Below are 13,188 nucleotides of genomic sequence, written 5' to 3' on the forward strand. Positions count from 1 at the left end.
ATGGCTTCTAATTAGGCCGTGTCCGAAACGACGACTTCGGCTACAGCTACGTCTAGATCAGCGCGTCTACCAGTGTTGAAGAATAGGCAGACGCGCGCGATCTAGCCGTAGCTGTAGCCGAAGTTGCCGTTTCGGACACGGCCTTAATCTAATCTCAAGTTGTCGCAACTCTCCCAATATACGGCTCTGTCCGCACTATTGTTATAGCGCCCTCAAGTGTTGATATTAAAGCACATGTAAACATGCTCATGAAGGCTGACATCTTGTCTCGAATACTCTCCAGTTATTCCCGAATATTACAAGTACCACTAGACTTGATGACAAGTCGTTAGGTGCTGCCTAGATCGAGGGTGAGTGTACCGTCCCCGTAGCTACACCGCGCTTAACAATTACCGTCTTGACTTCAAGACTAAAGTACCACGAACGCAGGGGGAAGAGGTCAATGCTTTGTGTAGCTGCACCAAAATGCACATTGTACAGTCAAGGATGAGATGGCACAACCAAAAGAACAAAAACAATCAACGTCAAGTTGGAAATGGCGCGGTTTGCGTTACATCATTCCTTTTGTAATCTGCATCGAGAATTTCCTTGTGTTTGGATTATTGTATAACTACAGCATCTTATTCTTGAGTTTCCAGGAGGAGTTTGGTACTGGCGCTGCATTCACTGGTGAGTTAACAATCACCAGTTGGTCAAAATGCTCGTAAGCGGGTTGATGATTTATTTATAGGCCAAACTAAAATTTGTTTGTTTGCCCATAGTTATTACATACAACTTTAATTGATGGAATGATGCAGCCATAAAATAGTGTAGGTCTATTTCATGGAATAGTGTTTTCATATAACTCACAATTTCTGTAAAAAAGTAAACCTACGGGATGTTCATTACATTTCTTTTTGTTGTGAAACCACTCTCAGAGAAACGAACTGAATTGTTATTTTAAACAACTTGGTGTTTACATTATTCTTGTGCATAATACCCATAGAGCTATATATATTGATATCAATATATATATAGCGATTTGATAATACCATACAATGTGTTGTTGTCCTGGTACTAATTAGCATAGCATGAATACCATACAATGTGTTGTTGTCCTGGTACTAATTAGCATAGCATGCTTTATGAAACCGCTTTGTGTGGTTTCCCGCACTCACGAACGTGACATGCCTGGCGGTCGGCCTTCATTGCGGCGAGGTGAAAGACCGGCAAGGCGGCGGGTAAATAGTACATAGACCTGGGTGTTACTCATCCATTGGTCACGTAGGATATCTTCAAAAGGGATGGTCGTTCGGTCGATTTACTTACTTATGTATTTTTTGGTACATTATATTCAAGAGTATACATATACTCTTGGTATTAAAATACTAATGTCTTTTATTTCACTCGCGCTTTTACTATATTCATATTATTATTATTTCAATACACTCAACGGGATCGATGTACAGGCTGATGACCACCATACAATTACAACCATATTATACTCGGGGTTTACTGAGAAGCGGTTATTGGGTTAAAGGCACTGGACACGTTTGGTAAAGAATGTCAAAGACAGTCTCCTTTCGTATCAAAACTATTCATAATAACAGACCTGTGGAAATTTGAGCTCAAAGTTGTTCGTAGTTTGCAAGAAAATATTGGGGGAAAAACACTTGCTTGCACAAACTATGGTGTGCTTTCAGATACCTGAGAAGAGCTTCAGGTCTGAAGTTTTTCTCAGATTTAGTCAAATTGTAGTGGGTAGTTACCTCTTTCTCAAAAACTACGTTACTTCCGACGGAGTTGTTTCCCACAAAATGTTTTATCAACAGCTCCCCGTGCTTTGCTCGTGACAAAGTAAGTTTGTCTATAGTCCTATGTATATTTTTGAGTAGAACCAAACGTGTCCAGTGCCTTTACTGAGTATAACACGGACGAATTCATGCCATTTATGACACAGCACCTGATAAGCAGAAAACACTATCTGAATTTCAATGAAGTCACGTCGTCCTCATCAATCGGGGTCAACAACTGAGCCAGGTCACAATGCAAACATTATTATCAAATTCAAAGGTCGGTGGAACGCGATACTTTTTTTGTTTCGCTTAGAAAATCGTTCGTATCAATGTAGAGAAGGATCCTAGTCTGTGATCTTGGCTTTTAGTTTTTACTTGACAGCCAAATCAGTGTTGGTCTCCCCACCAGCCTGGTCTCCCCTTGATCTCCCGCTTGATCTCCCCATGGAGAAACGAATGATCTCCCCTCGGATGTCATTGTATCGGTATTGGCCTCGGTCTCCCCGGTATCGACTACAACACTGAGCCAAATACTGGGTGCGTTCGTTTAGCTTCCCTGGGTCGACCCCGGTGTGTGGCGTTTTTTTTTCCCTGGACGAGTGTGTGCAGATAATTACCCACGTTCGTCCTGGTAAAAAAAAAACGCAACGCACCGGGGTCGACCCAGGGAAGCTAAGCGAACGCGCCCACTTTATTGCCTGAAATAGCGCCATCCTGTGGATTCACCGCCCTATATAGTTAGGCCGTTTGATAGCTAATTTTGTGGGGATCGTATGCGTGGCTGATGATGCCGAGAAGTAACAGCGATCTCAGACTTGACATCAAGTCTATGTTTAAAGTGCTTGCGTATAAATCACGTCGACTAAAATGCCCCACAGGCTGGCATAATGCCATTTAAAAAATACCATAGTGTAACAGGTGTTTTGAGCCTTATTATATTGCCGTAAGTCATAGGACAAGTTCAGCGACAAGATGCCATGCGAAACATTCCAAAAAGAAGAACCGACATCGTGTAACCGGCACCATAATGGTTGCAAGGCGCTGAACAGTGTTGTGTAAAAGAAAGTGCGTGGATTGAGTTAATATCCTTTATCGACTTAAGAATACACTCATTTGCTTTTATTCACACACAAAAAAGAAGAATAAAATGAGAGGTCTACAGCCTAATATGTTTTCAAAAAGTTTCCTTACATAGTTCCAATTTTCACTTGCCTTTGCTAGGTTGTTTTGGTCGTTTCCTCATCCATCTTGAAAGTTGAGTAGTAGGAAACTTGGTACATAAAGGCCGATCACTTAGCAGACTTTACCCATTTTAATTGGTCGATCTTATTTTTTAAATAAAACGCTTTTACTAAACGAATTTTTTTTTAGCTGTGGGATAAAATCATGACTTTAATAGTATTTGATTGAAAACTGTTCACTTTGTATTGGTTTCTATTCCAGGTTGGTTGGGATCTTTAGCGAACTCCTTGACATGTTTGGCGAGCCCTCTGACAAGTTCACTCCTTCAACGGACTGGCAGTCGAGTTGTGCTTGTCGTTGGTCATGCATTCATGTTCACAGGTGTGATGCTGACCTCTGTAATTCCAAACCTCGCGTACGGGATATTGACCTTCGGAATCCTGACCGGGGTTGGAGCCAACTTCATCATGTATACTTCGTTTGTCCTTCTGCTGGTGTGGTTTAAGGATAGCAACTACTGCAGGGCAAACGGTATAGCTGTTCTTGGATCCACGTTGGGTAAAATGCGGATTTATTTGTTGTGCAACGAGTTCACTCTGCGGGGGTAGCTCAGTCAGTGGCGGTTTTTAGAGCACCAGACTCAATTAGCTTTGGTGTTTCTGTTCAGCAGAGTTTGGGTTCGAGTCCAAGTTGTGATACGAAATGTCCATAAGCATGAGGTTTCGTCCTTCGAATGGGACGTAAAGCCGTTGGTTCCGTGTGTTGTGTTGTGTTGTGTAACGTTCGTAAAAGAACCCAGTGCACTTACCGAAAAGAAAAGGGGTTCGCCCTGGTGTTCCTGGTTTGATTGGCTGCATATTGCGCCATAGCACGTTGTGTGAATTGAAGGAATAGGTCTCATACTTCAAAACGTAGCTTTAAAAATATCTCGATGACAAAATACTGAGCGATGATACGCCCCTTAGGGATGTGATGACTTTCTTTAAAGAGCCTAGTATTATTAGTTTTAAACATTGTTCTTTACTTATTTTTATGTTGACTCAAAACATATTTCTTTCCATGTAGGTTTGTTGGCTTTCAGTCCCCTGCTCACAGTCTGCATATCAAGATACGGATGGCGAAATGCTTTGAGAATTATATCTGGTGTGATCCTGGTGTTTGGTGTAGCTTTTGGGTTGGTTCTAGTTGACCCACCGACAAATGAAAAGGAAACATGTATTAAAAACGATGAAGCGCATCTTGGAGATGATATACCAGAGGTTGTTCCTTTGACCGAAGATGGCGTGGACATCGGTAACAATCTCCAAGTAACGATAGATAGAACTCCTGAGAATCAGAGCTTGTGTGAAGAACTTAAAGAACATCATGAAGACTTGACTCGACAGAAACAACAGAAGAAATGTTGCTTCTCATCAGACCACTACGAGTTGCTCGATATGATGAAGAGTTTTGAACCCTGGGTTTGGAGCATAGGACTCATACTTTCTCTAATGGGATGGACATTTTTCACCATTAACTTTGTAAGCTGATTATTTTGCGGAACTCATTATGTTTCATATGATAATAATTGGCAAATTAATGTCATAAAGAGTTGGACAGGGGTATTTTTTTTATTGCAAATTTATTCACCAGATTTCTTTTCCACAAACGATACACTACGGAAAAGCTAACCGGAACCACCCTTGTTTATTTTTGTTATCTCAATAATAATTATCTTTATTTGGAAATTTAGTTTGTAAACCATTAAATGTACAAGTTAATTATTAGCGTTAAACAATTCGTATTTCGATGATGGCAACGTACGCAATAAATGGATGGGTATTCAAATAACATTTGCTTGGCTTTGACAGTCTTTTTGGTGGAGATATTTCTACGGGGGACTGGTTCAGCTGGTATGAACTTTAGAATCAATGAGTTGCCAGATGAAAATATTTCTCTGGAGGATTGGTACTGCAAATCCAAAAAAAAAAAATATTTGTACTTTTCATATCTGACTTTTGCACTTTAACTTGATAAATTATTTTCTTTGACCGTAGGCCAGTTTTATGGATGGGCGTGGTCTGAACAGAGATCAGATATCCCTCGTCATTATGCTCTTCGCTGTTGGGGAAATCGTTGGCAAAGTTTCGATTGCTGCCATTGGGGACAATCTTCCATTCCAGCGTATTTACGTCGTTGTTGCGTCCATGCTTCTCGGTACAGCTGCGTTGTCTTTCATGGCGTTTGTTTATACGTTGGAGCAGATGATAGCATTAGCAGTGGGTAAGAACAGGCTGGGAAGACTGGTCCAAATTCTTAAAGACACTGGACACTATTGGTAATTGTAAAAGACCAGTCTTCTCACTTGGTGTATCTCAACATGTGCATAAAATTACAAACCTGTGCAAATTTGAGCTTCTTCTTTCTCGAAAACTACGTCACTTCAGAGGGAGCCGTTTCTCTCAATGTTTTATCAACCTCTCCCTATTACTCGTTACCAAGTAAAGTTTTATGCTTTACAAAAATCTGAGTAATTACCAGAAGTGTCCACTGCCTGTAATTGAATATTGCATTAAAACTTATAACATATTTTGTTAACTTGTAATAAAAATTGGTATCTATGAAATAACATTTCGAGCTGCACACAACTCGACTCAGCCTTTCACGCGTGCACGTTTTATCAAAGATGCGGTCAATGACGTCATGTGCAATGAGGGCAATCTACTTTCTACTATCTTGCTCTTTTGTGTGTTTATTTTTACCAATGCTTTTGCCGGTTATTGTTTTAAAAACATCTTTTTTACTTTGGACGGTGTCAACCTTTTTTTTATTATAAAAAATTTAATAAGCCATTAATAATATTAACTCTATAAGCACATTATCCAATATTGTTTGTCTGTTTCTCTGTTTAGCTTTCGGGTTCATACGGTCGGGCCTGTACGGTCTGTCGAATGCTGCCACTGTAGAGCTCTTTGCCGATACGTACACCACCAACGGTGTAGTGATCATGTCAATGGTTCCTTATGGTGTGGGAATTTTACTCGGTGCTCCGTTGTCCGGTAAGAATTAAAGTTAGGTTTCACTGTAACAGCTATCCGGATGGAAACAACATTCGGTGCATCAAAATTGCCACTGTCACAAAAATGGGGAATTTTTTCTTCCTCTAAAAAACAATTCAAAAAAGGGAATCCTTAAAGACGGTGGACACTATTGGTAATTGTCAAAGACCATTCTTCTCACTTGGTATATCTCAACATATACATAAAATAACAAACCTATGAAAATTTGAGCTCAATCGGTCGTCGAAGTAGCGAGATAATAATGAAAGAAAAAACACCCTTGTCATACGAAGTTGTGCACTTTCAGATGCTTGATTTCGAGACCTCAAGTTCTAAATCTGAGGTCTCGAAATCAAATTCGTGGAAAATTACTTCTTTCTCGAAAACTATGTTACTTCAGAGGGAGCCATTTCTCACAGTGTTTTATACTATCAACAGCTCCCCATTACTCGTTACCAAATAAGGTTTTATGCTAATAATTATTTTGAGTAATTGCCAATAGTGTCCACTGCCTTAAAACAAATATTTTGACAATTTCTGAGGTCCAAATTTTTGAGGATGGCAATTCTGTAATATTACAGGAAAAAGATTGTATCCGGATGTCATAGCGAAGTCTGGCCCGAAGATTCTGGGTATCCCCACAATATTTTCAGGGGCTCACCCGATTGAGCACTGCAGGGTTGACCAAAGATTATAAAGCGCCGATAGGCGCAAGATGCGGAACTCGGGCTGAAATGTGAAATCCCACTGGACGCCATTTCGGCAAGTATCTCTTTTGATACAACAATAGATCAGTGCAGATAAGTGCAGACAATGACCATTTCTATCAATGGAAAACAAAACATTCACTTGCTGAAATGGCGCCCATGAGTATTTCACGTTCCAGCAATAGATAAAGCTTCAGTTCCGCATCTTGCGCCTTCGGCGCTCTATAATCTTTGGGGTTGACCCAGGGAAGCTTATCGAACGCACCCACTGTCTCAACGCAACACCAACCCCAATAACCACACACAGACTTGTAAAGTTTGCAAATCCATTGGACAATGATTCATTAAGCAGTGACAACAACTTGATTTGATTTGATTTGTTTTTATATGATTTGGTTTGATTTGATTTGATTGCAGGAGGATTGTATGACATCACAGGTGACTACATTCTCAGTCTTGTAGTCATCGGCGCCATCTTTGTTTGCTGTTCAATGTTATATCTGGCCATACCAATACGAAGGCGGCTACGAGCGCGTGGTGTGTGCTGTAAACCAACGACAACCCCTGTTCGGTTATGAAATGTAATTATTTATTAGCAAAGATCGACCATCAGAAGTCATGTGTGCTGAAAATTCAGGACTGCAAAATATTAACACATAAATTACGCCAGGAAAGCAAACCTTGTAATGTCTACTTACATGCGGAGACGTCCCGTTTTCATAAAGGTGTTTAAAACACATTTCTTTGGTAAGCACAAAATGAGGGGCACCAGTCACACCAGTGTAAACTTGAAGGGCTTTCGGCTGGTAACCAATTTATGTTAAGTAAAATTGTCTGTGTTATTCAAGCTTTTAACTGTGTGTATGTTGTTGTTTTTGTGGGGGGGGGGGGCTCTGCTGTTTTACCTTGCTCTCGGTCTCCAAATGCGAACAAAGGCACTGAGTGTATGCTTGTCCACAAACAATCCAAACCCCCAAATAATTCCGCACAGTCTTATTTAGACTAAAGGATGGTAAAGTCAGTGCTGTAATTTGTCTTCCATATTCCATTTTTTGATCTTCTCATTACCAAAGAATGTCTTTTTACAAACATGATGCCCGTGTATTCTGTCAACACTCCACAAAAATATGTCTCTGAAGTTAACTCATCCATCAACAAAGAACACAGTCTTCCATAAATTTCCTTCGAATATTCCGCAGGGAAAGTCAGCAATAATTATTTGAATTCACGGGTGGTTTTATATTATTATTATTATTTTTGTAAAACCGCAACTTTTCTGTAAATGAAAACTTTTGAAGTTTTTGGCTTTTGAGGGGTTGTTGATACAATTTTTTAGTATTGTGTGCTCAGAGGCTGTTATCATTATTCCTCACAATGCCGTGTGCTTGAATTTTTTAGGGCATTAAAGTAGCTCATATAATAAAAATTATCTGTAAACATTGTTTAACGACATTGCTGTTAATTTGTATGTGAAATATTTGTATAAATTTGTATGTGAATAATATACGTCTTTTTGTAATTATTTGTAAATAATCAGAGTTAATTTGTAATAAACATGAATAATGTATGAGACTAAACGTTTTGTTCCGTCCTAGCTTATAAGGTTTAGAAGGTTTGCTTTGTTTTTCTATAGTCCTATTTCGTTCATATTATTATAACTTAAGATCTGGTAAGATGTCCACTTATTGTTGTATGAAAATCATTTCGGTACAAGACTTTGAGAATCGGCCTCCATTATTTGCCTCTATTCAATTGTGTCTCACATGATTATTCGAGTACTTCGGTAATATCTTTGTTCAGTAGACCTTCTTTATAATTCTTGTACATGATCATCCATGTACATAAATTGCAAAATTTGAAATTCCTGTGATTTGTAATCACTAACTAATAAATGGTTAAAATCTAATCTACTTAATCTAGATATCATAATAAACCACATTGGCAATCTAGTATTATTTTCGTTCATCAACACTAACTATCAGATGTGGTTTCGAGAATGGCCTGTGATTATAGTCACATCCAAACAATACCAAGCCCGATATGGTGATGGGAGGGGGAGGGTCGGTGTGGTCAGGGTATACCCGCCCCATACACATGTTCAAATACTTCTGCTTAAAGGTGCCCCATAACCTCTCTAAAATCCTATAAGAATAAACCTGAGATTCCAACCACACAATGAAGAGAAAATAGAGGGGGTAAAACCATACCCACAACAAGTACATTTCGGGAGGAGGGGGGGGGGGCAGGGGGTGTGCCAGTCCACTTTGCCCCCCCCCCCCCCACTCCGAGCATCAAACCGTACATATTAAAGCATAAAATAACAAGCCTGTGAAAATTTGAACTAAATTGATCATCGAAGTTGCAAGAAAATGACGGGAGAAAAAAACACCCTTGTTGGACGAATTTGTCTGTGCTTCCAGATAGGAATAAAGGATTTCTGGCTAGAAGTCTAGTATCATTTTGGTGAGAAAATACCTCTTTCTCAAAAGCTATGCTACTACAGAGGGAGCCGTTTCTCACAATGTTTAATACTATCAACAGCTCTCCAATGCTTGTTTACCAAGTCCGTTTTTTTTCCCTTTCACAGTTGACTTTTAAACATTTCGACGCTAATGATGATGAAATAATTTAGCTATCATGATGATATCATTGTCGAAAAACTAACGCCTTAGCAATTAATCAGTATGAGCATTGAGCCATGATGAAAGCCTTGAAAATCTATTGTGTTCATTTTCATCTTCTAAAAACCAATTTGCCCGAAAAATTACATTTAGCCGTTAACGAGAGGCGTTTATAGTTCACTTGGGACTATTAATGCCGACCAAATAATATTATACGAAAGGGACACCAATTGTTTATTAATTATGAGCCTTTTTACTTTATTGAACCACGATTCGTTTGAACCACGAAAACTAATCGTTAGACCTTTCTCCAGCAAACTCGGGCGGTGCATGCGCAGGATAAAACTGTCAAGTGGTATGTCTAATCAACATTTTAGATGATTTTGACCCCATGTGTCGCCCTCGAGCCAAAGTCGGACTTCTAAAACAACAGGGCCTACATAAATGGATAGCGTGTAGAGGCCTGGAAAATTGCATACAAGGTAAGTGTGTATCATAGTGAGTCGAGTGTGCATTATTTTTACCATTAGTTTAGGCTATGTAATGCATGATGCCTCCTGCTATGTGTACCGACACTCCTACTTTGACGATCACTCATTTTCGACAAAGCCCTACCCCTACTTGCAATTGAAGTACAAAGACGTTGGGCGAGTGAGGATTTAAAAAAAATATTGGCTCTTTTAACATACCCCTAAAAAAAGTGTAAAACGTCTCCAAATTGGTCTGTTTTACTACGAGGATTGTTGAGAGGTGGGGGAGAACAACCAGAAGTGACAATCAACGCTGCGTGATAGTATAATAATTATACACAGTTAAACTAAACAAGTCTTATTTATCTTGATTTTTGAGGCCGGTATCAGATGCAATTGTGTCCGCAATGCAATACTGTCCGCTCCGGACACTTTTGCATATGCAATCGTGTCTGGGGCTATGCAGAAACCGTCCGACCGACATGTACATGACTGTACATGTATGTACGCGCGTACCCCCCCCCCCCCCACCCACCGTAAGCGAGCGTGCATGCATTGAAACGTACATGCAGCGAATACCCAACGGCCGAACATTTCCCATGTCATTGCATTCATGATGCACTTAGCTTGTAAAAAAAAAATGGCGAGTTTGTCCCGTCGACCAAGGGCGTTTAATTTACTGCAAGGACGGTTTTGCACGGGGGCGGACACAACTGCATATGCAATTGTGTCCGGGCGGACACATTCGCATTATGCAGCAGCGTCCGGGCGGACACGATTGCATATGCAAAACCGTCCGGCGGACATTGTTGAATATGCAATAATGTCCTCCGGATAGTATTGCATAGAGGACATAATTGCATGCGACACCGGCGCATCCAAAAACAAGTTTTATTTATTTATTTATGTATTTTTTATTTAAATTTTTTTAGTGGGCGGGCGAGGTTTAATAGTTACTTTTCGGCACAGCTTTCTCCAGAAGACGATGAGAGTACACTGATCGAAATGTCAAGTATGAAAGCAACGGTTATTTTCAGAACCACCCCAACTCATTAGAGATAGTCATTACATGGTTAGCGCAATGAAGGATGTTTTGCGTAGGCGAAAATTAAGCCATATCTTTTGATCATAGGCTATATCACTGTTTTTGGGGCTTTTCCCATTCGGGTCGTTGTTATTATGTTTTATACAGCTTCTTTTTTACAAATTACAGCCATGACTTACAAGTTTTGTCTTACAGTGTGGAAATATAGATGGACACGAAATTATTATTTTGACGAAGTTAGTGATTGAAACATTCATACCCAAAACCCAGTGATGTTGAATAATGGAGGAACTATGCCTACAGTGTAGAAACTAATATAATCACAAACAGCCTAAAGTAACATTATCCATCGGCGACAATTAACTTTCCATCTGTTTTGTCGTCACTCCATGACCAAACATCCTGATGACGTCACTGCTAATTATTTTCAAGAATGCAATGCAATGGAAACTGAACAATCGTTGTTTTATTCATCAGTGTATTCTGGGAATTAGGCTATTCCAAAGATACTATAAAAGGAAGATAGGACACTAGCGCTGTTTTACACGCAGCCGTTGTAACGCGATGACTCGGCACAATTGGAACGTGGGGAAGGGCGCCATCACTCGGTGGGCAAGTAAAACGAAGCAGGCGACGTTCAGCGCAGTATAGAAATAAATAGGAGGGTCATGGCAAATGTTGGCAATTTGCGTTAAAACAATAAGATTTCTCAGATTTAAAAGGGCGTTTCTTAAGGATTTAAGCGGGTGTTTCTTAAGGATTTTAAAGTGTGCTTATTAGGGATTTAAAAGGTTTTTTTATTAAGAATTCAAAAGGGTGTTTCTTAGGGGTTTAAAAGGGTGTTTCTTGGATTTAAATGAGTGTTTCGTGGTTGATAGGGTTTTTCTGCACAATTGTCTACAAGTGGTTATCTTTGATTCGAATTAATCTTATGTTATTGTTGTCCCTGCCTTTATACCACTATTATTTGAGGTAGTTTTCAAAAAGCTGTTAATTTCATAGTAAATGTGGTGAGATGGGGATACTGAATACTTGGATCTTTTAATTAAACCAACAAAGTGCAAAAGTATGACATTGTATCCTGTGTATCAATCATTTTTAATAATCACTTGCAAGTTGGTTACATACAATAACAAGGTTCAATTAATGACCAGCTGGGACCAAATCCATGGCTCTGGGCTTATGCAGATTTCTACGCAGTAAGCAGAGCCATGCAATTCGACCCAGATTCACAACTCTGTTTGTAAACAATAAATACATGAATTGGTAGGTATACAAATATCACATTTAATGATGAGTAGGGTTAGCATGGTTTGCTACATTAAACAGCCCACTCCAAATTATGTCTTTGTTCCGCTTTTTAACAATCTTTGTAACACATTATATTATTTATTAATTTAATTAATGTTTATATAATTTATAAACATTATAAAGGGGTGAAAGGGTAACATCGTTCATCTCATTTTTTGTTGTTGTGAGATTTAGGTTGCATGCTGCAGTGAAGTTTTATAACAAGAGCTTGTTTAACAAGAAAGTTGTGGACAGTGAAAAGAAAGTGAAAAGGAAGAGTAGAAAGTCCCGCTTGCCCCCCCCCCCCCCCCCCACCCCCACATTATATTGTTTTATGCCTCTGAAGAAGGTCCGGATTGGATCGAAAGCTAAGGCCATCTACCCTATTCATTATATCATTATATTAATAAATATATTAATAAATATATTAAGTCATTATTACTTTCTTTTAATCAACAGAGCCACTCTGCTCAGCACCCTTCTTGATCCCAAATAAGATCGAACAAATGAACAAATGAATGGTTTGATACATACAAATTATGTATTTGTCCCGCTTGCCCCCCCCCCCCCACCCCCACCCCTGCCCACACGCACACACACACACACACACTACTAGCCTTGTCAGTCATTGTCGATTACAGATCACAGGAATTACAGATGAGAAATTTTTACCAACTTTCTACTCTTCCTTTTCACTTTCTTTTCACTGTCCACAACTTTCTTGTTAAACAAGCTCTTGTTATAAAACTTCACTGCAGCATGCAACCTAAATCTCACAAAAAAAAAATGAGATGAACGATGTTACCCTTTCACTACTGCACAAATCAAGATGAAGGTTATTATTGGTCAAACCAATATGGATTCTTTCTACAATCCTTTTGCCGATGGCATTGATGTGGAAATAATCATTAAAACATTTCAACTAAGCAGGTTCAACAAAACAATACCTGTTTTACACTAAGATCTTTTTATGGAGACATGTCTGCTGGGTAGTTTCCGCTTCAAAGTCACCTTCTTTGGTGGATTTGGTATGTTGAAAATTGTAGGGACCGCATTCCAA

General features: G+C 39.3%; 1 protein-coding gene across 3 annotated transcripts; it reads left to right on the top strand.

Moving 5' to 3' along the window:
- Positions 1-366: 366 nt before the first annotated feature.
- On the top strand, positions 367-8,527 carry LOC117298075 (monocarboxylate transporter 13-like). 3 transcript variants are annotated; one of them, XM_033781309.1, is made up of 6 exons: positions 367-669; positions 3,219-3,515; positions 4,023-4,477; positions 4,994-5,219; positions 5,849-5,995; positions 7,120-8,527. In XM_033781309.1, exons 1-6 carry the CDS (start codon positions 492-494, stop codon positions 7,278-7,280), a joined length of 1,464 nt encoding a protein of 487 aa, XP_033637200.1. In that variant the 5' UTR covers positions 367-491; the 3' UTR covers positions 7,281-8,527. The 3 variants fall into 3 exon arrangements, with proteins under 3 accessions (XP_033637200.1, XP_033637201.1, XP_033637202.1); XM_033781310.1 differs by having other exon boundaries at positions 3,219-3,488; XM_033781311.1 differs by having other exon boundaries at positions 3,219-3,338.
- The last annotated feature ends 4,661 nt before the right edge of the window (positions 8,528-13,188 follow it).

Source organism: Asterias rubens, chromosome 12, assembly GCF_902459465.1.
Source record: "Asterias rubens chromosome 12, eAstRub1.3, whole genome shotgun sequence".
NCBI lineage: Eukaryota > Metazoa > Echinodermata > Asteroidea > Forcipulatida > Asteriidae > Asterias > Asterias rubens.

What these genes read in the sequence shown, in the direction of transcription:
- LOC117298075 (XM_033781309.1), top strand. Translation starts at nt 492, where the DNA reads ATGGCACAACCAAAAGAACAAAAACAATCAACGTCAAGTTGGAAATGG. An exon ending in TGTTCTTGGATCCACGTTGG is followed by an intron (nt 3,516 to 4,022) that starts GTAAAATGCGGA and finishes CTTTCCATGTAG; the next exon opens with GTTTGTTGGCTTTCAGTCCC. An exon ending in GATGATAGCATTAGCAGTGG is followed by an intron (nt 5,220 to 5,848) that starts GTAAGAACAGGC and finishes TTCTCTGTTTAG; the next exon opens with CTTTCGGGTTCATACGGTCG.